The sequence below is a fragment of the Micropterus dolomieu genome, linkage group LG11, assembly GCF_021292245.1.
Source record: "Micropterus dolomieu isolate WLL.071019.BEF.003 ecotype Adirondacks linkage group LG11, ASM2129224v1, whole genome shotgun sequence".
NCBI lineage: Eukaryota > Metazoa > Chordata > Actinopteri > Centrarchiformes > Centrarchidae > Micropterus > Micropterus dolomieu.
In genome coordinates, this window is record NC_060160.1 from 21,162,332 (window position 1) to 21,186,283 (window position 23,952).

The 23,952-nt window shown below is 39.2% G+C and overlaps 1 protein-coding gene across 1 annotated transcript in view; it reads right to left on the minus strand.

The window, feature by feature from the left end:
• Positions 1-349: 349 nt before the first annotated feature.
• The window catches only part of fndc5a (fibronectin type III domain containing 5a), a 39,173-nt gene continuing 15,570 nt past the window's right edge, over positions 350-23,952 (minus strand). Inside the window, exons 2-6 of the mRNA XM_046063341.1 lie at positions 18,523-18,638; positions 8,905-9,097; positions 1,475-1,564; positions 1,208-1,341; positions 350-781 (exon numbers count right to left, since the gene is read on the minus strand). Of these exons, the coding sequence (XP_045919297.1) occupies positions 722-781; positions 1,208-1,341; positions 1,475-1,564; positions 8,905-9,097; positions 18,523-18,638 (593 nt within the window). The 3' untranslated portion in view covers positions 350-721. The remainder of the gene's footprint in view (positions 782-1,207; positions 1,342-1,474; positions 1,565-8,904; positions 9,098-18,522; positions 18,639-23,952) is intronic.

Here is a 23,952-nt window from a genome sequence, read left to right on the forward strand (position 1 = left end):
CAAGGGAAGGACCCAAACGAAACAAAAAATAGAGAAAATCGAATACCAGAACAACAGGACTGCTCTGGTGGCACCTTGTTAAAAGTGAAATACTGGAGTAGTAAAACCAAAACTACAGGGTACGCTTAAATGATCTACAGTGTTTACCTTCAATTAAGAAAGTGTAAAAAACAAACAGTTAATAAATAAGGTGTAAAAGATGAGAATAATGTACAGGGGACGATTGTGAGCAAAGGGGATGCATCTCAGTGCCCCCCAGGTTTGGAAAAATGTACAAGTTTGTGGTCGTTAATGTACTGAAAGACGGCGAGAAGAAAGAAGTGACGGAGGGAGAGATAGAGATTGAGAAGTTCTCTGGGTCTGTTCATCGGCTTTGGTCCCTGGGGTTGGTTTATCTGCAGTCTCTCTGACTCCGGAGCCATTTGGCCCTAATCTCTCCAGCCCCATGGTACTATAGGTATTGAGCCCACCGCAGCCATTGAACTCGCGCCACAGTCACTCCACCACCGAATCTGCTCTCAGACCAGGACCGGCCAGGCCGTGCCTGACCCCCGGAGTCCTGCAGGTTCACTTTAGCGCCAGGCGCCATGCCAAAGGAGAGTAAGCGCCGCCGAGGGGCCCACAGTCCCAGCCTCATCCTGACAAGCAGATGGGCTTAAAAGGGGCTCGCTTGTTTGTGAGAACACAAAGTCTTTTGGATAAAGAAAAGACGTCCTGGCAGTCACACCTCAATGATGTTGACAGATGGCATCCTATTGTTGTTGTTGTTCTTCTTGGGGAACTGTGGGAGGAAAGAGGAAGACGACAGGTATGAGAAGGTTGGAGGACTCACAGGAATCTTACAATATGCTTCTTCAATGAGCATGAGGATGCCTCTGTGCTTTGGATGCTTTATCGATGTTTATAGCAGGAGAGTAAAAGGAATAAAGAATTGACTTTTGTTTTCTGCACTGGTTGGAGCACAGGAAATGGATATGGTATGGGGCTCTGTGCAGAACTTATAAGAAGCCATGACTTGAGCGTGCTGCAAAGTCATGCACATAATAGTGCCACAATTGTGGTGAAGTGGCCTGAAGCTGAGGTTCAGATGACACTATGATTTTGCATGAAGTGTCAGTGTAAAAAGTCTAGAAGTGGCCGGGACCATTCACCTGCCCGGCGCCGCAGAGGGGGAGGCACCCGGGGAGAGGAGGGGGTTGGGTTATACCTTACTGCGCAACAGCCCCCCAGTCGGATGTTCAGGAGTGCTGCACTCTGAGGAGTTTTTGGCTTTGTCCTTGTTGTTGTTGGGCTCATTGTCTTTGATTATGTCATACTGGCGACAGAAGAGAGCGATCACACCTGGCAGGAGGGGGAGAATGGATTCATGATCAGACATCTAAACGCAAATGCAGGACTGTCCGTTATTTTGAGAAAGATTATGACAGAAACACTGGGAAACGCTGATCCTGGTTAAATAAACACATGTCCTCACCTGCCCACATGATAAGTACCACCACGATGATGATGAGCTCCCCCGCCCTCAGCTGGGTGGTCTGGCCCACTTCCTCCATCGTCACTTCGTCTGAAGGAGTCAAGGGGCAACACGTTTATCTGACTGTTACTGGAAATGGATTAGGGTTGAGCAAACATTTCAAATTCTGTACCATAACTAAAAAACAGTAGACAATTATTGAACATTTGGCACTGGATGACATGGAGGAAATTAGCTTCAGACACATATTAAATTATTAAATTAAAATGTCCCATCACACTGCCTGACTGTAAAAGACACAAGGTCAATGTGCTATTGATCTTTCTTAAGAGCCCATTATTATGAGCAACCTTTTCAATTACATTTTCTCTTGATGTTGCCAACACAACAGTATTGTGCATTGTCTCACTTTCTCAGATGGTCTCAGAAGTTTAGGTCATTTCCCTTTTACACTCACTGGCCTGTCATAAAGCTTTTGCATCGTCACAGCCTGTTTTATGCCTTTCACTTTTTCTTGAGTCGTCAGGCGTTGTTTACAGGATGAGGAGCTAATTAGCAGCAAAACAGCAGAATTATACAAGATATCAAGAAAAATGTTTTGCTGTAACATTTAATGAGTGACACTTGACGTGAGTGACGCATAGTGAGCTTGGGGGCAAATAAGTCAGCATCACTGTGTTTATGCTGTACAGGGATCTTGTGATAAGAACGGCCAGGTTGCACACAGATCCTGTGCGTGATATAACTTTGCATCAACCTTCTCCTCAGATGTAAAACAGCCGACGGTTTACGGTGGTTTGGATTTTGAATAACTTTAAAATGTGTGACATGCTGATATATCAATTAGATATTAAATGGTAAACAACACCTAATATCATTTCCTTCCTGTATGAAAATGATCAGGGAAGGAGGAGGGTCAGAAACAGGGGAGGTTTATCTAGTTTCTCTTTTGGCTGAGGAAGTAGTCTGATTTTTGAAAGAGCACATGTATATTTATTACAGCCTTTCTTTGTAAGATTAATTTAACAAAGAAAAGTTTAGTGTGTAGAGATGGTTAAATAGTGGTGGGGAAAGTCTTCAGATCCTTTACTTAAGTAAAAGTACTATTACCATAATGTGAAAATACTCCACTACAAGTAAATTCTGCATTCTAAAACATACGTAAGAGTACTTACGTAAGTATTATCAGCAAAACTTTACTTTTATATATGATGTTTTGGGTCATCATATTTTGTAGGGTCCCTGTCATGCAAGAACCATCTTTCAAAAGTCAGCTTTCCATGAGCTCAATAAAAACAGCCCTGCTTTCAGCTTTGTGACAATACATTTCCCAGCTAATCCAAGGTTTTTAAAAAATAGTTTTCTTAGGAAGTAGGAGGAATACTTAATACTTCAGTTTATCGGAAAAAATCTAATTCTAAATCACCAAATTTGGAAATACATGGTTTTCACTGGACAGGAAGTGTGATCTGAAAAGAAACTATTAACTAAAGGTGTCAGACAGTGGAGTAAAAAATGCAATATTTTCTTCTGAGAGGTGGTATAAAGTTGCATAAAATGCAAATATTCAAGTAAAGTACAAGTACCTTGAATTTATTTGTATTACATACAACCACTGGGGTTATAAAGATCCCCTTTTCCACATGCAGAGGGACAACAGTCCTGTATGTTTCATCACATTCAGCTAGCTACTAGGACTAATATGGTAGCTTTGAGAAACATAGAAAATGCATGGATCTTAATGGATATGAGAGAATGAATGTTATCTCTACCAATAGTTGTTTCCACCTTAATTTACATTTCATATCATAAAGTAAAAAGTTATATATGTCATAAAAAGTTGGTCTATATATTTTTCAAGTTCAGCATTTTATTTATCTCTTTATTCAAAAATAGAGTACCACAATCCTCAGCATATTGTTATGTTTGCCATAAATGTGATTATTTTCATAAATATATTAAGGTTTAAATGAGATTATGTTAATGTTAATGAAGAGGCTCAAAAACTACTTCATGGTCATGTCTTTATAAGATCATTAACTTTATGGTGTCTGATCATAAAGCCATGATCTACATCTATGTCTTATGTCTTATGGAATATCTGAATGCTTCTTTTTCTTTGATTGTGTTCAATACTAAGACTCTTAGTGCTCCACTGATTATATTAAAGTCACCCTTTTCCCATCATCCCCTTGTTTGCTGTTGTTCTTGTGAGGATAAGATTCTTCTCCCTGACTTTGCTGTCCAAGTTCTCTGCCGACTTGATTGAACCATACCCGTCATTTTACCCATGTGGGGTTTCACTGACAAACTCCACACACTTTAATTTTAGAAAGTTGCAATTCTATATTCTAACTCTTGAGATCTTGAACTTCCTCACATAGTGTTTGAGGGTTGGCGTCTTATTCCCTGGATGTTCTGTGAGCGCTTTTACCGCTTCAGATGTCTGTCTATACTTTGTATATCCATAAGGAATACTGGCACTCGTCAGCGCTGACGCCGTTACGTCTTAAATTACAGGTGCAGCAAAGTAATAGTAGGGATCTGTAGCACAGGTGCTGATAAGGACCTTGGTTGCAGCAGGAAACAGATGTGATGATTTTCAAAAGACTGCCTTCAGGCAGGGATATTAAAACTATATGAACACAGCCAGATGCACGCGTACAGCAGCTATAGAGATGTGTTTTGCATTGATCACTAATTGTCTGTGATCTCCTGTTGGAGTCAAAAGATCACACGGAGTCAGAACATGAAGAGAATAGTTATGGCTTCATCTAGGCTGTTGGGGATCTATTGCACTAAAGCGTGATGGGGGGACAAAGCAATGCAAGCAAGTTAATCACAGTGGTCAGGATCAATCTACACCAGCCTCAATAAAAAACCCCATTATCACCTTTAAAGCTGTATGACCATCAGGAGAAATATCAAAGAGCGAAGTGTGTTTTCTCCTTGTTTGCACCTTCAGTGGTCTGCCTGTAGATGCCATCAGGTTTCTATCAAACAAAGCAACAACACTTTCTTAACTTTCTTCTTGCACTGCTGAATGTTGTAGAAGTCAGCGGCTTGATTTAAAGTTCACCGCAGCGTAAAATCTTTTTATTAGATGCAGTGGCTGGCATTTGGAGGGCACGGTGTGACAGGAACCCCACGCCCCAGTAGCTTTTAGCAATAAGCAATTCTGCCGATCGATTGGCTTCTGTTGCCCAGCATTAACTAATCAAAGTGCAACACCCCAAGGTGCCTGACACTGTTAGCAGCCTGCCTCACTGGGGCTAACTGGTCAGCTGTGACACCTCTCATGCGCACTGACCATTCACTAGACGAGGCTCTGGATTTTATTAATTAACAGCTCTCAAGTGACCTTCAAGATATCAGCAGCGCTAGAATCTTTCTGATATGTCATCTTTAATTCTATAAGATAAAAAAGAAACTGCTGTTCAAAATATGAGACAAGAGCAGACTATTTAGCTCTTGTGTCACTTTCAAAATCTAATATTTAGTTTTCATAAAGTGCAAAGCTGAAGATCTTAGAGACGGACATCCTTATAACCATGGATGTACCTACATTACTACTAGATTGTGTGTTGTCATGACGTTGTAAACTATCAGTTTTACAAAGTCATGATGACAACTCATTTGCTGGATTAAACTGTGGGTTTAATTTACAAGAATGTTTGTCCTTTAAAGGATTAGATTAGTTTAGATTAGAGATTAGTAAATCTTTACATGCATTATGTGCTTATTGTTTTTGGCGAGCAATGGCTGGGTGCACTGCAACCAAAACCTACAGTATGCTCAGCAAATGTATCTGGTGAACCTTGCCATAGCTGGAGTCAAGAACAGAAGAAGTGGGCAGTCCAAGAAGTCCACTCACCTCCAAATGATTTTGAAGCCAAGTTTTCTTTTCATTTGGATATTTGTTCATGTTTAATTAACTCAAATGTTCTCTTTCTTGTTTTTAATGAACCTTTCCAGAAATGGATAACAAAGATTCATCTTATCTTATCTTATGTTTGAACATTTTTAAATTTAAAACAGTTGTATGTCTCCAGAGTTTCTCCTTCTTTCTTTTTCTTACATGAATGTTTTATACTCCGTGCCAGGAATAAATTGTTATGTTGTTGTAGAATTCCTTTCTGTATTTTTTTAAATTGTAAATTTTAGGAATGCAAAATATATACTGCACTTCATGTCTCCACATTCCCAGAAAAAAATACAGCACATAACCCCTGTGTCTTCAGCTGTAGCTACAGTATGGCCCTGCTGGGTGGACAAATAACCATTTCCCCATTTACAGTCTTTATGCTAGGCTAAACATATCCTGACTTAGCTCCGTACTGAATGCACAGACATGAGATCGATATCAATCAGAAAGAAAATGAATAAATGTATTTCCCCAAATGTTGAGCCTAGGTAGGTTCCCAGCCAAATAGGATTTTTCCTTTGTCTTGTATGCAACTACTTCCACTTCAGTGCCCACAAAGGGGAAAAGAAAACCCATGAGTAGTTTTGTTTGTCCTATGGGATGTAGCAGAGCTGAGGCATGCTGTCTGGGGAGATATCTTACAGTATTTTCCCGCAGCCCTGTTTTGACATGCATATCAAACTCTTACGTGACAGAGGAAATGACAAATTTTTGTTCCATCCCTGTTACTGAGGATTTCCCTGTGGGCCATAGAGAGAAAGTTCTCAGTTTATCAGATCTGAGGAGACCAATGAGCCCCGTTTCCATGCTTGAAAGTGTGGTTCAAGAAATTTGCCCATGGAGAGTGTACATGTACATCTGTGTGAAAACACACATATTATATAGTTAGTTTGTGTGTTTTTAGGGAGCAGTAGAATTTAATTGTCTCTTGCTCACTGGCAGGATTTCTTATTTTCCTGTACTGCTGCATCCTCCCTTTGTCTCCTTTCTGTCAGTCACTGTTACCCTCCTCTCTTTATCTGACTCCTTGTCACTTCCTGTTTCTTCTCTTCTATTTTGTGCACAGGTTGTTCTGTCTTTTTTTAATCTTTCCTTTGATTTCTTTTGATCTCCTGAAGCTTAAAACCACTGTGACAGACGAAATTAGAAGAAATGTGGAATAATCCAGCATTTTCCTTTGCTCTTTCCACTGAGATCAGCATGATATGGTAGAACAGAAGGGCTGAGCAGTTGAGCGAGGATGGTTAAAAACCTCCCCTTTTCTTCTGGGGACGTTCGCCTGTCATATCGAGACAATGGACTAACAGCTGTACTGAGAGACTATCTCTCCCTCACTCTTTACTCTGCACAATTATCTGCAGTAACAGACAAATTCTATTTCTCTCTTTCTGGCTCATTTTGTGCATCAGTCCTTTACACTAACCACACATCCCATTCCCTACTGATTGGATAGTCATTTTAATCTCTAAAGAAGGTCTGAGATAGTGAGAAAGTAAAAATTAGTAGTTATCACCTGCGCAGTTTCTGTCTGATTGTTTACCTTTAGAAAATCATACAAGATAAAGCCCTCCAGTATAAAAGCCAAACAAACAAATCACTGTCTCGCTCTTATTTGGAAAATGAACTAACATTCATTCATTCATTGGCACTGTGGTGGATTCTCAACTACACTGATTTCCCACTGCATTACAAACTTGTTAACTTGACAAACATCTGCTCATCTGTCATCAAAAGGTTTCATTGTTTCAACACAGCTAAGCTAATTAAACTGACATCCTTGAGCAAATGCTGCCAATGAGACTGAGACTGATGTGTGCCGTTGAGCTAGACGGTGAAGCTGTTGTTGAGTACGAGAGAATGATGATTACAGACCTGCTCTCTGTGGAGATTTGCTTTGTGAAACGTGTGCATGGTGCAAAATGTGTGGAGGAGCGGGGAAATCTTTTTTGCCTTGCAGCGAATAGGGACTTAGACTTGCTGAGTGTGTGTGTGTGTGTGTGTGTGTGTTTGCAGACTAGAGCCTGCCAATATGTGGAAATCTTACACTTTTGGGCAATGGATGAGTGAACTGAGGCTTTCTCTCACAGCCTTCCAAATAAAACAAGGAAACAAACATTTATATCACAGAGGAATCTACTGCGTTTGACGCAGTGATGACCTGCTCATTTTAAATGAATAATTCTTTTGGGGCATTTTGGAAAATACACTTATTCCCTTACTTGCTGAGAGTTAGATGAGTAGAATGACACCAGTCTCATGTCTGTATGCTAAAAATGATGCTACTGCATGCAGCCAGCTAATTAAGCTTAGTATAAAGATCAGCCACAGTAGTAAACCGCAAATCTGGGTCTGTGTAAAGGAAACAAAATCTGCCTTCCAGCACTTTTAAAGCTTACTAATTAACACATTATATCATGTTTCTTTAATCTGTACAAAAAACTTTTTTTTTTTCCTTTTAGGTACTAGATTATTTCTTGTTCCGGCCAAGAAAGTCCAGCACATTAGTAAAACAGTCTTTATGCTAAACTAAATAAGATGACTGATGGCGGTAGCTACATGTTTAGCATACAGACTTGGCAGGATCTTGGCAAAAATGTGAAACTTTTCCTTTAAGGAGTATATACTTTTCCTGTTACAGTCCCTCGTAAAAATGTCTGTGTTTGTGGTCACGAGGCACTGTTCATTCTGCCGTCATGGGTTCCAAAAACAGCAGGAGAAAGAATCATATCTGGAACCTGAGGGGAAAAAAGCATGTACACAACAGGATGGAATCTAAAAAAATAATCACTTGTTTATCTGGATCCTGTGCAGTTATTGATTTTTGTAAATTCTTCCCCTTGCAGAAACAACACAGACAACACTTCCTGTGCTAAATTGGCCTCAGCGGTGAGAAGAGCATGTCTTTGGTGCTCTGCAATGATTGTATTTATCCTCTACATGTCTCTGCCAGCCCACTCGTCACCATAACAGAAGTTTAGACTCCTTCTGGCTCCACAGCCTGGGAAGTATCAAAGTATAGTGGCAGCTCACATGAGACATGAGTGTAAATGAGAGGAGGAATAGATGGAGCGGGACTTCAGCCAAAAGCACATCGATTCGCCACCCCTCGCAACTCTGACTGCCTCCTCTCTACATCCGATAAATGCCTTTCCTCATTTTGGTTTACTGTGCAGCTGTGCTGGGTGCATGCAGGGTGAGGCCTGCAGAGGCATGTCAATACATGATGAAGCACGCACCCCCCTCGGACATTTTATTCCCGAGTTGTGATCAGCGGGGTCGAGCTTAAGAAGCACTCTGTTGTGAAATTTCATTTCACGCTTTGTGTGTCTATTGATTTTTATTGGTCTTTAGACAAAATCAGTCAAGATATTGTCAAAAGGCCAGGCCCCTTCTGCACACAGAAACACAGTGAGGAAATGTGCATGTTTCTTTGTGCTGTGACTGAGCAAGTGATCGTGTTTGTGTGTGTGTGTGTGTTTCTTTCTTTGTGCCACTTTACCTTTACCCTTAGAGGCCTGAGTCTCGGCCTCCTTCGGCGTTCGGAAGCGCAGGGGTTCGCTCAGTGGGCTCGTCCCAGACATGCTGATGGACTGGACATGCACAATGTAGTCTGTCTCCTCCTCCAAGTCCCATAATGCACAGGAGCGCGTGGTGGTGTTGACTTCCTGGATGAATCGCAGCATGCGCACGTCTTTCTTCTGTTGGTGTTTGACACGGGAGAGGATGGAAAAATTTTGTTTAGGAGTCCTATTAGGGTGGGCAGAAGTCCTGGTTGAATAAGAGTTACACTTAACGAAAAAAGTTTGACACTGTTGTAAAGGTCAGGCTGTCATACGCAAACACCTTACTGTTAAAGCACTAGTTCAACATTTTAGGAATGCTTCCTAGCTGAGAGTTAGTTGGGATGATTGACACGACTTTCATGTCTGTACGGTGAATATCACGCTGGAGCCAGGAGTTGGTTAGCTTAGCTTAGCATAAAGAGTGAAAGCAGGGGGAAACTGCTAGACTGGCTCTGTTTCTGTTTTGTATGGATTAGACAAACAAGATATAACATGTTATATATATATATAAAAGTGAGCTTTTGATGCTGGTATATAGAATTTTTTAAATCTTGGAACAGAACCAGGCTAGGTGTACAGTCTTTATGCTAGTTTAAGCTAGCTGTCTCCTGAATAAGACTCCTTCATGTTTATCAATCTTCTTATTGTTAACTCTCTGCAAAAAAGCCAATAAACATTTCCCAAAATGTCAAACTATTCCTTTTAAAATGTCATCTACTAATGTGAAAATACAGACAAAAAGCATGTAAGTGGAACAGGTACAGTAAGGTAAGATGAGAGAAAAAATACATTAGTATACAAATATCACAATATACGAAGACGTATATTTCTGCTGCTACTTTACTTGCTATTTATTTGGAAATAACATAATTTCATGTTTTATTTGTACCTTCAAAACATCACAGCATTTCTATTTCCTCTTCACACACAAGTCAGTACCACTGTGAGAAAGTGACCCACACTGACCCAGCAGCTGTCCTCCTCAATCATATCAGTCCTGACTCCTGTGAATGAGTGTGTATTTGTGTGTTTGTGTCCATAAAGTCATGAGATGGGAGCTTGTACAGTAATGCCATTGATGTAGGTGTGAACAATGTGAGTAGTAAATAAAGACCAGCAAAGCGCATGCATGTGAACGTGCACGCGCACGATGCGCGTAACAGTTGTGCACGTGAATACATTTTTGATTAATAAAATAATTAATTAATCAAAAACTAATTAATCAAAAAAAAATATTAAAAATTATATAAAAAAATGTAATTACAAATTATATAAAAAAATTAAAAAATTTAAAAAATTTAAAAATTACAAAAATTAAAAAAAAAAAAAAAGATTGGTGGTCATAGCAAGGTTGAACAACACACACATGGGGGGGGGGGTGAAAATGGGTGTGTGTATTAGGGCGTGTCTGGCCTCATCCTCTAGACGGGTGTGAAAAGGTGGGTATATGGGAAGGCCGGTGTTATCCTCTAAAGGCCGATGTTTGGGAGTGGCTTTAGCATACTGTGTATATATATAGCGGGATAGTTTTTGACTTACATCTGACCGAGAGCGTGGAACAGTGTGACTGAATGATTTTTTGGGTGAATCCGTATTGGAAAGAGCTATTTTCGTGCAGAACAACAGCGCCATCTTTGCAGCATCACAATCATGGACGTCGCAGGTAATCAATTAGGAGTAATGACTCCAAAATGACGTATAATTATAGATCCTGTTGCAATGAGTATGGCTCCCAGAAAGAAGACTCCCCCAACAACATTGGCTGATTTTCTGGACCGAAAGGCCTGGGCGCCTCAGTTTGAATGGGCGGTGGAAGATTTTAGAATGTCAGGATTCTTGTTTGAGCACGGAACAGTTCATCTTTATACAAGAGAGCTTGATGAAATCTTTCTTCGTGAAAGCACACCACACATTTGTTTTTCAGCCAAAGACTGGAATTACTTCAGAAACAAAGTCTGTAAAGATATGAGTGCTTCAAAAGGAGTCTATACCACACAATGGTGCGGGTCTGTGCCAGGAGAGCTCTACCGTGTAGAAACAGACCTTGAAGTCTACGAGCCAGAATCCTACATCTTTTTTAGATCGTGCAAGGACGATTCTATCATTCAAAAGGCAAGGATGGGAACCCCAGAGCAACAAAAAGGCTACCCCATCACGTCTAAAGAGTGGGAGATGTCTATGATGACTATGGCAAAGAACTGGGGAAAAGAAAACATTTCTTGTTCCTGAAGAAAAAGCAGAAGAGGACAAGAGCTGGGCCAAGCCGTTTAAGGGTACCTGTTTGGACAGTTGTGATAAGTACACATCTCCCAACACTACTGTTAGCGGTATTATACAGGTAACCGTAGCTTATTATTTATACGATATACTGCAACAAAAAGCTATACAGACATGTGTGTATTGTGCATATACAGATGAATGGTGCAGAAAACAACTTCACACATGCATTGACATGCTACCCTTCTTTTATATTAAAGGACATAAGAGAGAAATTACGCAGAAGCTTTTTAACAAAAATTTCGCTGATGCTCAAAAGTATGTACTACTCATTGCTTTGCTTAAACAGGTAGTTAGAGTGGAGGACAGTGTGAGCACAGTAGTTAAGGATTCTCTGGGGATCTGGAAGGGGGAACAACACTACAAAAACAATGGGAAATGTGTCTAGTCTACTAAACTATGTAAATATAGAGATACATCATGTATAAGATGAGAACACTGTTGTGTGAAGCTGTTAACGATGCGATATGTGACACAGATAGGACACTATGTTGTTCTAGATTTGACAAACAGACAGAATGTGTTAGACGAATGACCTCTGGATGGCGGATAAATATGCAGATGTGAAATCTACCCTACTCCATATAGCAAATGTTTTTCCTGTGAACGATAATGATTTTCATAGGGGTCATGTGTTTTGTTTTTGTACTTTTAGCATTGATTTTTGTGTTTTAATGCTAACCAGAAAACAACATGTCGATGTTGCTGATGTGATGTATTGCTTAACTGAATCTTTGGTTTGTAAAAACATAGGTGCTTGTACTGATTTTCTGAAAAGTGTATACTTGTAATCATTGCTGACGGATATGTTGCGTATGTTGCTGGAAATAAAATACTTGAACAGACGTTGAAGCGTCAGTCTTTGTAACAAAGATCATGGAGGAGGTGATGAGGAATATATACTATGTGACTGAAAATGCAGGGGCAAGCAAAAACTTAAAAAGGCCATATTTGACACTACTGCGGTTCAGACGTAGAAAACTGGCTCATGAAGCCAGATGCCTATACTCTACACAAGACGGCTCCAGTGCATTTTAAGAGAAACAAGGTTTTAGTGAATTCAATAGATTGGATGGATTTAGTCACCTCCTACAATCATAGTTATCATCGTAGTATTAAAATGAAACCGAATGATGTAAAAAAAGACAATGAAGATATCGTATTTAACAGCTTGTATAAACAAAAGATAAAAGAGTAATTCATTTCAAATATGAGGTGGGCGATACTGTAAGAATTTCAAAACTACGCGGCCCTTTTAAAAAAGGTTATGAGCAAAATTATACTGATGAATATTTCACTGTAAAGGAATGCATGTCAAGGGACCCTCCTGTTTACAGGTTAAAAGACTATGACGGCGAAATATTACAGGGGACATTTTATGAGCAAGAGATGCAAAAATTTATAATAGATAAAAACAAAACATTTAAAATAGAAAAGATTTTATCTAGAAAGAAAAGACAAGGCCGGGACATGGTGTTAGTCAAATGGGTCGGATGGCCAGATAAATTTAACTTGTGGATTTTGGAAAAACAGGTCATTCAGCTACCTTAGTAGATTACAAACACATGTATAAATGGACACAGAGGATTTTTTTGTCACCCTGCCCAGCAACTCGTCTGCATTATTTTACCCGAGAAATACAATAGCAAACTTTAGAATGAAACTATCCAAGCCTTTACACTTTAAATCAGCATACGAGGTGGGTTTGATAGAAATACAATATCCAAAAACATGGAAACTGTTTTCATCAGAAGACTCAAAATTTGTCGTGTTTGATAAAAAATCCAACAAGAGGGTAGTTCTATCAGTGACACAGGGGTTCTATACAACAATATCACAGATCATAGCTGAACTAAACAGTTGTTTATCTGAAAACGACATGGGTCACATTGACCTTGATTACAGCAACATTACCAACAGAGTAAGCCTTTTACCAACGAGAGATTCAGAATTAACGTTTCAAGGAAAACTTGCTCAAATGTTGTGGGAATTGCAACAATTAGATCTCAGCCGCGAACTAACACAGTGTTGACACAGATGCCGTTATTTGGCGCCACATCCTGCCGATGTTAACATAGGGATGTATAATATATTTGTTCATACCGATATTGTTGATCATCAAACGGTAGGGGATAGTTACGTCCCTCTTTTAAGAATAGTACATATATCGGGTTCAAACAACCATATGATCACAAATACTTGTGGCAGACCACACTATCTGAGGCTCTGCAAAACACACATCGACAGTATTGAGATTTCTCTCAAGACAGATCAGAATCAACATATCCCTTTTACGTACGGCAAAGTGATAATAAAGCTACACTTTCGACCCATAAAATATCGGTATTAGACAAGGAGCAAACATGTACCATATGCTCACAATGAGGACAAGTACGTTGCATATTATACAGCCCATGCGGGTGGTGATTTACCAGGATACAGCGGGCTCGGTGCGCAGTATGGTGCATGGTTAGGGAGTATCTTTAGGGGATTGTTTAGATTAGAATTCCCCTTATTCAAGAAATGATTTACATTTGTTGCCCCTCATTTAAAAACATAGCTACGGATGTTATTACTAACGTCATGAACAGACATCAAGAGGGGTCGGGTATAGTGGCCGCGGCCCCCCGACCAATAAAACGACCTCCTGGGAAAAGAGCGAGTTCCCCACCAAAGAGGCGTAGCCGAACAACAAATAAGAAGACCCATACTAAGACTAGAATAAATAAACAAGCAAGGAGAAGCAAGTCGACAAAATGTCAGAAGACAAGAGACATTTTCTAACGAGAATGTCGTTGGTACATAGCCTGTCACAAGAGTGCGTCAAGTCGGAGCTAGACCTGTTTATGGTGCCGTTAACACAAACAAGTATTGAGAAATGCATCTACATCAAATTCCCTCCTCTAGCAGCGATATCAGACTCTGCACCCCTTGAATTTTTCAATCCAGCTAGTACAGTACCTGGATCTAAACAATACGTTTCTGTACACGCGCGCAAAAATCACCTAAGCTAATGGTGGAAACATGGATCAAGCAGACGAAGTGGGCTTTATCAACTACCCTGGATGTACAATATTTTCACAGGTCGACATATTGTTGGGGGACCGACTCATAACGCAATCATCAAACACATATCCTTACAGGGGTATAATAGAGTGCCTTTTGAACTACGGAAAGGACGCTCTGCAGACACAGTTTGGATCCGGACTATTTTGCATGGATACAGTCGGTCATATGGACGACACAACGGCTGGAGGACGCAATGAGGGACTAGTTAAAAGAATGGAGTACACACAAGGCGGCCGCGTAGTGGAGCTAATATCCCCTTTACATTCTGACTTGGCAAGGCAAGTTAATGATAAATGGCGTAGACCTCAAGATAAAATTCATAAGATCTAAAACCGAATTTTGCTTAATGCGCAACACTGTAGACGACTTTCCGGTTAACATTATGTCAGCAAGCCTGTTTGTAAAGAAAGTCACCGTATCTCCGGCTGTTAAGCTAGCGCAGCTAAGGCGTTAACGGATGGCAACGTTAAATATCCCATAGACAGAGTCTTTCCAAATTTTAGAGTCCCAACGGGCACTCGTGTTTGTAATCAAGAAAATGTATTCTTGGGACAAATACCTAAATTTATTGTAGTAGGATTTGTAGATCATGAGGCATTTACAGGTAGTTATGCGTGTAATCCATTTACATTTAACCATTATGATATAGAGTTTTTATGTTTATACGTTGACAGCCAACAATATCCTTCAAAACCCTTTCAACCCAACTTTACCAGAGGGAATGCCATCAGGGAGTATCATCAATTGTACTCGGCAACTGGAAAGTATCTTAAAAACAACGCTATGGCCATAACCCGCGACAAGTTTTGTAATGGATATAGTCTGTTCTGTTTTAACCTGAGCCCTGATGAAGGATGCGGAGACCATATGTCGCTCATTAAAAACGGTAGCGTTAGATTAGAGGCTCGTTTTAGAAATCCGCTTCAACGCACAATAAATGCGGTTATTTACGCCACATATGATTCTATAATTGAGATATCATCAAGAAGACAGGTTCTCATTGACTTTTTCTAACTTTAACAAACGATAGTATGAATACGATAGAATTGTCAAAAGTACTTGATAAAGTAGTGAAGCAAGGCGTCTTTCTTGGAGTATTTGCTAGTGACCAACTTCCTAAATCAGTTATTCAAAAGAGACCCGCCATGTTGGTGGTAAACACAGACCCCTCCCACCTGGGAGGACAACACTTTGTCGCTATCTATATTGACAAGTAGGGTGTGGGGTCATTCTTTGACAGTTTTGGGAACTCTCTGATATACTCACATTTTCCTGAATCCTTTTCTGTCTTTCTCAACAGTAATTGTAAGTCCACGAAACATTCTGTTAGACAAGTGCAAGATGTGGATTCTGTAGTGTGCGATCAGCATTGTGTGTTTTTTCTTTACCACATGGATAGAGGATTATCTTATGACAATGTAATGACTAAATATAGTAGTAAACGGTCATGCAATGATTTTATGGTGTGCAAATTTGTGAAAAAAATACGACCCTCGGTTGAATATGGTCAAAATAATTATGCAGAATGTAACCAGTGTGTCCAAGTATCAGATTCTTTTAAGTGTGTATAATAATATTAGAAGTTGTGTGCCATTCATTATCAAAATGATTTATAGATTGAAACGTGTACGACAATGTTTTTGTTATTATGGTGATATAAATTAAAACACTGAAATGATAAAGTTATGTCTCTATGTATTTATTTAAAACCGATAACGATATACAATTAAAAAGTTATCCAATCCCTCAATCGCATTTTAGGAGATACAAATGGACTTGTTTCATTGTTTGCTAATCGATGTCCTCTGGTAACAAGAGGTGTAGATGGTGGTCCAGTAATAAGAGGAGAAGATTCTCCAAAAGTCTTTCTCTTAATCTCGTCAATTTTTCTTTTGACCTGTTGATTTGGTACAACTGATAAAGGTATATTCAATATAGCCAACGATTGCAGATATTCATCCCAACCTGTAGGTCTCTGGCTGTCAGACACGTTGTGAGAAGCAGTTACTCCTCTTATCAAATCATACACGAGACCCTTTAATAACATTACTGTTAAACACAAACTCCCCACGTTCAGTCCATGCAGATATTTTTTTTGAGGAGGACATTTTATCCAAAATATGCTGGACTTTATTCCTGCTGTTTTTTGACATGTTTTTTTTAAAACTTCTTCAAAAACAAAGTCTCTTCCTGCGTGATTCTTCTGCTCTGAAGAGTGTAAATCCTCAGCGACCGGCATTGACAAAGTTAGTGTGTTCTGGTCTTTTTCTCCTTTTTTTACCATGGTGAGAAATCTCTGCAATGCGATGGAATATTTTTTTGCTTTTTCATGAAGATCTTCAGTCTTTTGATCCAGAAAGTCTTTTATAGTACGATCCAGGTCATTTTCAACAGTTTCTCGAATTGACTGGTGTGCCGGAGTTCTTCTTAAAAGATCAAGCTGTTGTTTAGGTACCAGAAACATTTTTTGTGCATACTCCATAGTCATCTAAGCTTGTCTTGAACCAATAAGACTCATTATAAAAGGCACAGCGATACTCAGGAGGGGGAGAAGAAAACCGCCAGACTGTTTAAGCAACATCTTCTTTTTCTTTGAAGCGCAAACCTTTTTATTGGCAAGCAGTCTAATCCCCGCCTGCTTCTTTTTAAATTTTTGATACTGTGTCTTATTTAAAGGAATTTTACCTTTTAAAACATTGTAAGCTATTTCGCATAACGCTACCAAAAGGTCTGGTGATGCAGATTTAATAATATTCACTCTCTGAGATGGAGATGCTCCGTGCATAGTTTGCAGTAAAGACAGGTTTCTTTTAAAGCAATCAGACATGTTTAATTACTTTTTCTTAGGCACATACACAACAGGCAGGTCTGAAAGCAAGTCGGTTCTGAGCCTGAAATCATCAGGTGTCTTAGCTTTAAAATCAACCATCAAGTAAACATAAGGAACACTCGTGGCATCCTCAAACAATCCATAAAAAAATGACTCTTCCCAGGAAACATTTGTCTAGCCATTAGCATGACTTGGTATTTATCTCTGGGATTTTTAAACAAAACAAGATAATTGGTATTCAAATTAATAGTATGGCTAACTTTGCCTTGAAAAAACAAATTCTGAACTAGGTATAAATAACTTAAATTTCTATGATGCACATATTTTGTAAGCACATTTTGGACCTCAATGTTATTGCTAGCATCATTCATTAAATCATCAATAATCAACAAATTGCTTTTATCTAAAGGAAACAATGTATCATCACATAAAGAAGATCGCAATCCTTCAACGAAATTCACATTTCTAATTTTCAATAACTGGTCATATAATGGTTGCCAACACGAAAAAATAAACAACATTTTCACTCTGTTTTGAAATGAGCTTATCGGCATTTTCAATCAACATTTTCACAAAATATGTTTTACCGCTGTTTGAAGGACCTGACACAATTAGACTAAAAGGATGTTGTGGTCTAAAATCAAAACCATCAGTCCCCCTAACAGCCATGGCATGGTAAAGTTCTCAGATCAGGAAAAACTCTGCGTTTTGTGTACACGGCCTGAAGTCTTGCGGCTAATGTTTTATTTTTTAGTTCGAAAGCCTCTCAGATACTTAAATTGTCTCCTATTGTTAGATATCACCCTATCTACTATCCTATCTCAGTTGAAATCCCATAATGTCCGACGCTCTGTGATACAGTATAAAACCGGAAAATGGTATGGATGTGATGCGCTGTTTGTCATGGAAAATAACACTATTTCAATGTGGTTTACAACAAGTCACAAGCTATTTCTTTTAACTCATCGCCAGGGGTTGCCCTGTATTGCATGGGTAGGGTCCCCCTTCGATCAGTGACGTCACTACTCAGGAGGAATGCGAACAAAAAATAACCAAGCATGCATTTGAAACATTTGTTTTTTACGTATCACATCTGAAGTATCTTGTTTACTAGCTAATAATCAAGATGTTGCCAGCAAAACACAATAGTGAGTATGTTTCTCATGGCTTCCAGTGGAATTTGAGGACCTTAGCCTATCAGCGTTAAAGGCCGTCCCTCAGACATCCCGTGATGCATATCGACAACGGAAGCTTTGATAAAAATACTGAAAAACCTTCTATTTGTATACAATTTGAATACAAAAGATGCTTTGGGGGGGGGGTTGGTACATTTACATATACAGGTAAATCCATGTAGTGCCTGTGCCGTGTGTGCGTTGCTCACCTGCTGTGTAATGGCAAAGCCAATGACAGGATCTCCCTCGGGGATGTCCCATGTCACCACAGCAGAGTTTGCTTTCACCGCTTTGATGGTCACATTGACAGGAGGGGACAAGCTATCTGGAAACAGAGGGAAAGAGAAACAAACGCTTCTTTTATCTTCTGCGGTGTCAAACGAGAAGTTCACCTCAGTTATGTTTTTGCTGGTTGCAGAAGATGGCCACCAGGATGGCAGGAAGCCAAATTCAGCGGTGTGAATAAAAGGCTGTGCTGAATGCGCTATGTAAAGAAGACTCTATGAGTATGGAAACACAAAACAAACAAACAAAAAAAATGCAGATCTCAATATGTTAGACACTCTAACTCAAAGTTTTGTAACATTAATATTAAGCTGCAAATATTATGGTACAAAGCAATTGTGAGACATAAAAATTTAAACCCACCACCCTTTCTGATTAGTTTTATTTATTTATTTTTACCTCCTGTTACTTTGCAAAGCTAGACAGTAATATGGTCTTATCAATGGATCTTTGTCTCTCTTTAACTGATGGCTCAGAGCTGATAATGAAAGTCTTGGCTACTCATTAAATTCCACTGCTGAAGTGTACAGTGACTGCCCTATTTAAATATTCTGTGAAGTTCAGAATCAGAAGGAAGTACAATTAAATGAAAAAACATGCAGGGTCACAGGGTACACGCGTTGAGGATAATGATTTGGTTTCATTGTATAATTAAGTGTGAGAATATGTGTGTGTTTGTGTGTCCATGTGTACTTTGCTGGCCTCTGCTGCCGCCAAATAAGACTAATTACTGTATGTGTTGCTCAAGTCTGCACAATAAACACACACACAAGTTATGGCTATAGTCTTAAATGACCGTGTGTGCAGATCAGAAGACCAGAGTTACATCAGAGAGGAACACAATAGTTTGCTTCAAATGAGTGTGAAATAGATTTTTCTTTCACACTGTTTACACCATCTCATCTGTATCTTTTCTTTTGAAATCATTTGAAGTGTAAATTGTGTCAACAATAATGAACAAAAAAGTTCTGACTGTTCACTGTCAGCCTCATGACCTCATTTCCTTGCAGTACAGGTGTGACAAGATCCTGGGGCTCGATATTTTGCGACACAAAAATTTTACAGTATGCACAGTGGTTACATGGGGATCATAATTCATATTAATCTAATCAGTGATGACTCCCAAAATGTGCATTTGTTTTATGCAAAATGCAAGTAATGCTTGAGGGGCTAATTCAATTGTATAAACACTGTGATCTGTCAGAGATAGAGACAGTGTGAAGGCCAGAAAAGAATCAACCAATGCATAAAATCAGCTGATCTGAAGATGCTGTATTTCAGTTAGGATTTGCGGCCAACCAAGTTCAGACATCAGCTTTTAATCTTAATGTTGGAATAATTCATCAGTTTATATATTATAATTTTATATAAATGGTTTGCTTGTTAAAACAGCTGTCACAGTAGTGACACACAATGGTAATGACTCATACAGTACAGTCCTAAATCTTAATTTACTCTTCACTACAGAGTAATTTATTTAAGATTTAGATTGACATTTTGTTGAATGCACTTATTTGCTTTGTTACACTGAGTTAGAAGATATCAATATCACTGTCATTCCTGTAGGCCTACAGTAAATGTTAAGCTACAGCCAGCAGCCAGTTAGTTTAGCTTAGCAGAAAGACTGGAAACATATATCTCCTCGTGCCATGATGTGAGGACAACCAGTAGAAACTCAGACTGAATCATTTAATATAATTAAATAATTAATTTAACATATTATTATAACAAACGTTGCAGTTGCATTTATTTAGTTTACTTTTTTATATTTATTTTTACGGATGTTTTACAATTATTATTTAATTTTTTATAACACACACAAACACAACTTTTACTGTTTTATTTACTTATTTAATGAAATGAATGAAATTAATTGTTCTTATGTCATTTATATGTAGCTTTGGCAATTTTGTTGTTATACATTCATGCCAATAAAGCTGATTTGTATTGACTGGAAACAGCTAGACTGGCTCTGTTCTTAGCTGAATCAGCTGTCAGTTTTTGTACCATTTTGTACCACCGGTGATAGCTGCATATTTAGGGCACAGACATGAGAGTGGTAGCGATCTTCCCATCTAAGTTAGCACATTTCCCAAAAAGTCATACTGTATGTATAAGTGTTTATCATGATAATTGAAACAGGAAGTGGTTTCTGTCAGTTTGTGTTAATGTTCAACTGACAACTGTCACAGTTTGCTTTCATTCAAATTACTGGCAAATATTGTATCTGTATTGAACCATAAAGTCTGTATCCTGTATGGCACTGGATCTTGCGAGGACTCTGCTGTTATATCTTTTCTTTGCAGCAGACATCAATTCTTAGGAATCAGTGGACTTTTGGGATTGATCGCTATGTGACTGTGTAATGTGAAGCGGAACTTTTAGAGATGAATAGGGACGGGGAGAAGTGGTCACTCTCAGTGTTGCCGCTCTTCTGTCTTTAATAGGATATAAATCTAATTCAGCCCACCAAATGCAGTCAATAAGTTATTGAATAGGTTAACGCTCACTTGCCCTGGGTATAAATCACACAGCTGGTAATTACAGGATGATAGGCTGTTGTTGCACTTGTATACACTGTGACACACTGTGCATTCAGAAACAGCACACCATATCCAAGCCAGGCGTCTGTGTTACATTCCCACCCGCCTGCTGCAGACGTTTTGATGAATGGCCTGGCTAACAGTAGATGACAGGATGGAGACCTGCTGCATCTCTTCATCAGTGGGGACAGTGATGTTTGAAGTGGCTTTTTTGGGGAGTTTTTTCTGTTGACAGCTTATGGGACTGAAGAAGTCACAAATCAAACTCATTATCTCTCTGTTTGTTCTCCCTTTCTCTCTTTCTTACATACAGGGACATACAACATTTAGCTCCTAATGCATTACTGCGCTACTCATTATGGAGAATACTGACTCTAACTGTCTCAAAGACATGTTTAATTGAAATGTCTATTTTGTATATTTGTATGTGCAAGTTCATGAATATTTGAGTTCATACAGCCATTTAAAAATAGGAAAAACGTGAAGATGTTAAAAGGGGTAACATTCACAAAAATGTCTTTAATTTAAATACTGTTAAAAATGTTGCGCTTTTATGTAAGGTTTATTTCAACGAACAGCAGAGAGTAATGGGAAATGGGTCACATGAACAGAGTTAAGATAAGGGCATAACCATGGCATTATGGGTAAGAGATAATGTGGAGGCAGAGCAGAGCATGCAGAGGAACAAAATAAAGCCCCAAAATAACCGTATTCTGCACTTGGTTCAAGAGGCGCACACGGTAATTGCCTTTCATTTGTTTACCTTTGTGTATGGTACTTGTTTGTGTACTTTACGTGGACAATATTTATGTTTGGTTATATTGTATGATTTCATTGCATTTCGCATGTGTTAATGTGTTTGGGCCTGTTTATCAATGGACACTAGCTTGAAAGGCCTTAAAGTGAATGTGAGATGAATGTTTTAAGCTGTTATGTCTTTTATTTTCTTGTAGTTTTCACGGTGTCTGCTGACGAAGGAGAGAGTTGCGATAAAATAAATCTTCAAAAGACATCTGTATGATGCGTGGCCATTATTTCTTGGGACCAGTGTAGCTACACTGACCAAAATGAATTACATTACTAATAACTCAGTACCAAAGTAATGTGTTCTATTACTCGCTACTTTAGGGTGCCACTCCAACACCTCCACGCACACACACGACACATCTTCTGTATTTAAGTGTAGAAGGCTGTGAGGTGCTCCTTGTGACTAGTTAACTGATCTGCATTTGTAAAATTGGTGGACTGCCTCTTTAATGGGCAAGAATAGATTTGACTTTTGACATGACTTCGATTGACGACATTAATAGAAGAGACAACGTTATCTTCCAGACATGAGAATAGAATCTGGTGTCATTTGACCCCTCATTCTTCTCCATAATTGCCTGACAACAGTCTTACCTGTAAGGCTCTACTTGCTCCATACCTCCCACCTCATGTCTTTTAAATTTGGAAATTTTGCACAGAGCTTGTTAGGTTTTAATAAAGCCTCTAAATTTCTTATCGTGATGCGTGTACTTTCTCTTTGCTCTGCCTGCTGCAAAGCCCCTTGAAATTAGAAAATCTTTTCCCACTGAATGATTTTAAAATAATGACATCTCATTGTCACTTTGTATAGTGTAGTAGAGAGAAGCATTTCTTTTGTTTTCTCCTTCTTTTTTTGTATATATTGCTGGCTGCCTGTTGGAATGTGTAAGTTAATGATTGTGATTTAAGTCTCTCCTGCTAAATCAGAATCAGAATCAGAATCAGTTTTATTGCCAGGTATGTGTACACATACGAGGAATTTGACTCACTTAAAATAATAATATAATAATAAAATAAAATCAGACACAAACTAGAGTAGACAACACTAATATACACACTATGAACAAAACAATATAGACATATTGCCAAATAGTGCAGTAATCAGAGTGCAAAGGATGCAAGAGTAAACTATTCTCATTATGTATATGTTGAAGGTGGATATGATATACAGGTACACACACATACATGTACACAGTGTGATGGAGCATAGTGCAAAGGATGCTGGAAAAAATAAATATGACCTATGACCTTATGACCTGAGGTAAGTGTATTGGTATACAGTATATACAATATGACATAGTATGAACAGCACTGAAATAGAGAATGGTGAAGTGGAAACCAGTTAACAGGTGCTGATTAGAGGCAGAGTTACTGGGTTATTGCACAGGAATTGTTCTTGACACTGTGAGTCAGAAATCAGCTGTTCATCAGAGTGATGAAACTGCTTCTGTGTCTGTTGGTTTTGGCGTACAGAGCTCTGTAGCGCCTACCAGAGGGGAGGAGCTGGAACAGGTTGTGTCCGGGGTGAGATAGATCTGCAGTGATGTTTCCTGCCTGTTTCCTGACTCTGGAAATGTAGTCCTGAAGTCCTGAATGGAGCGCAGGTTGGCACCGATTATTTTTTCTGCAGTCCTGACTGTCCGTTGTAGTCTGCTCCTGTCCTTTTTGGTGGCAGACCCAAACCAGACAGTGATGGAGGTGCAGAGAACAGACTGGATGATGGCTGTGTAGAACTGGATCAGCAGCTCCTTAGGCACAGGAAGTACATCCTCTGCTGAGCCTTCTTGATGATCGTGTCAGTGTTGGGCTCTCACTTCAGGTCCTGGGATATAGTGGAACCCAGAAACCTGAAGGATTCCACAGCAGACACAGGGCTACTGAGTATGGTGATGGGGGGCAGAGTGGAGGGGCTCCTCCTGAAGTCCACGGTCATCTCCACAGTTTTGAGCGTGTTAAGCTCCAGGTTGTTCTGACCGCACCAGAGAGCCAGCTGATCAACCTCCC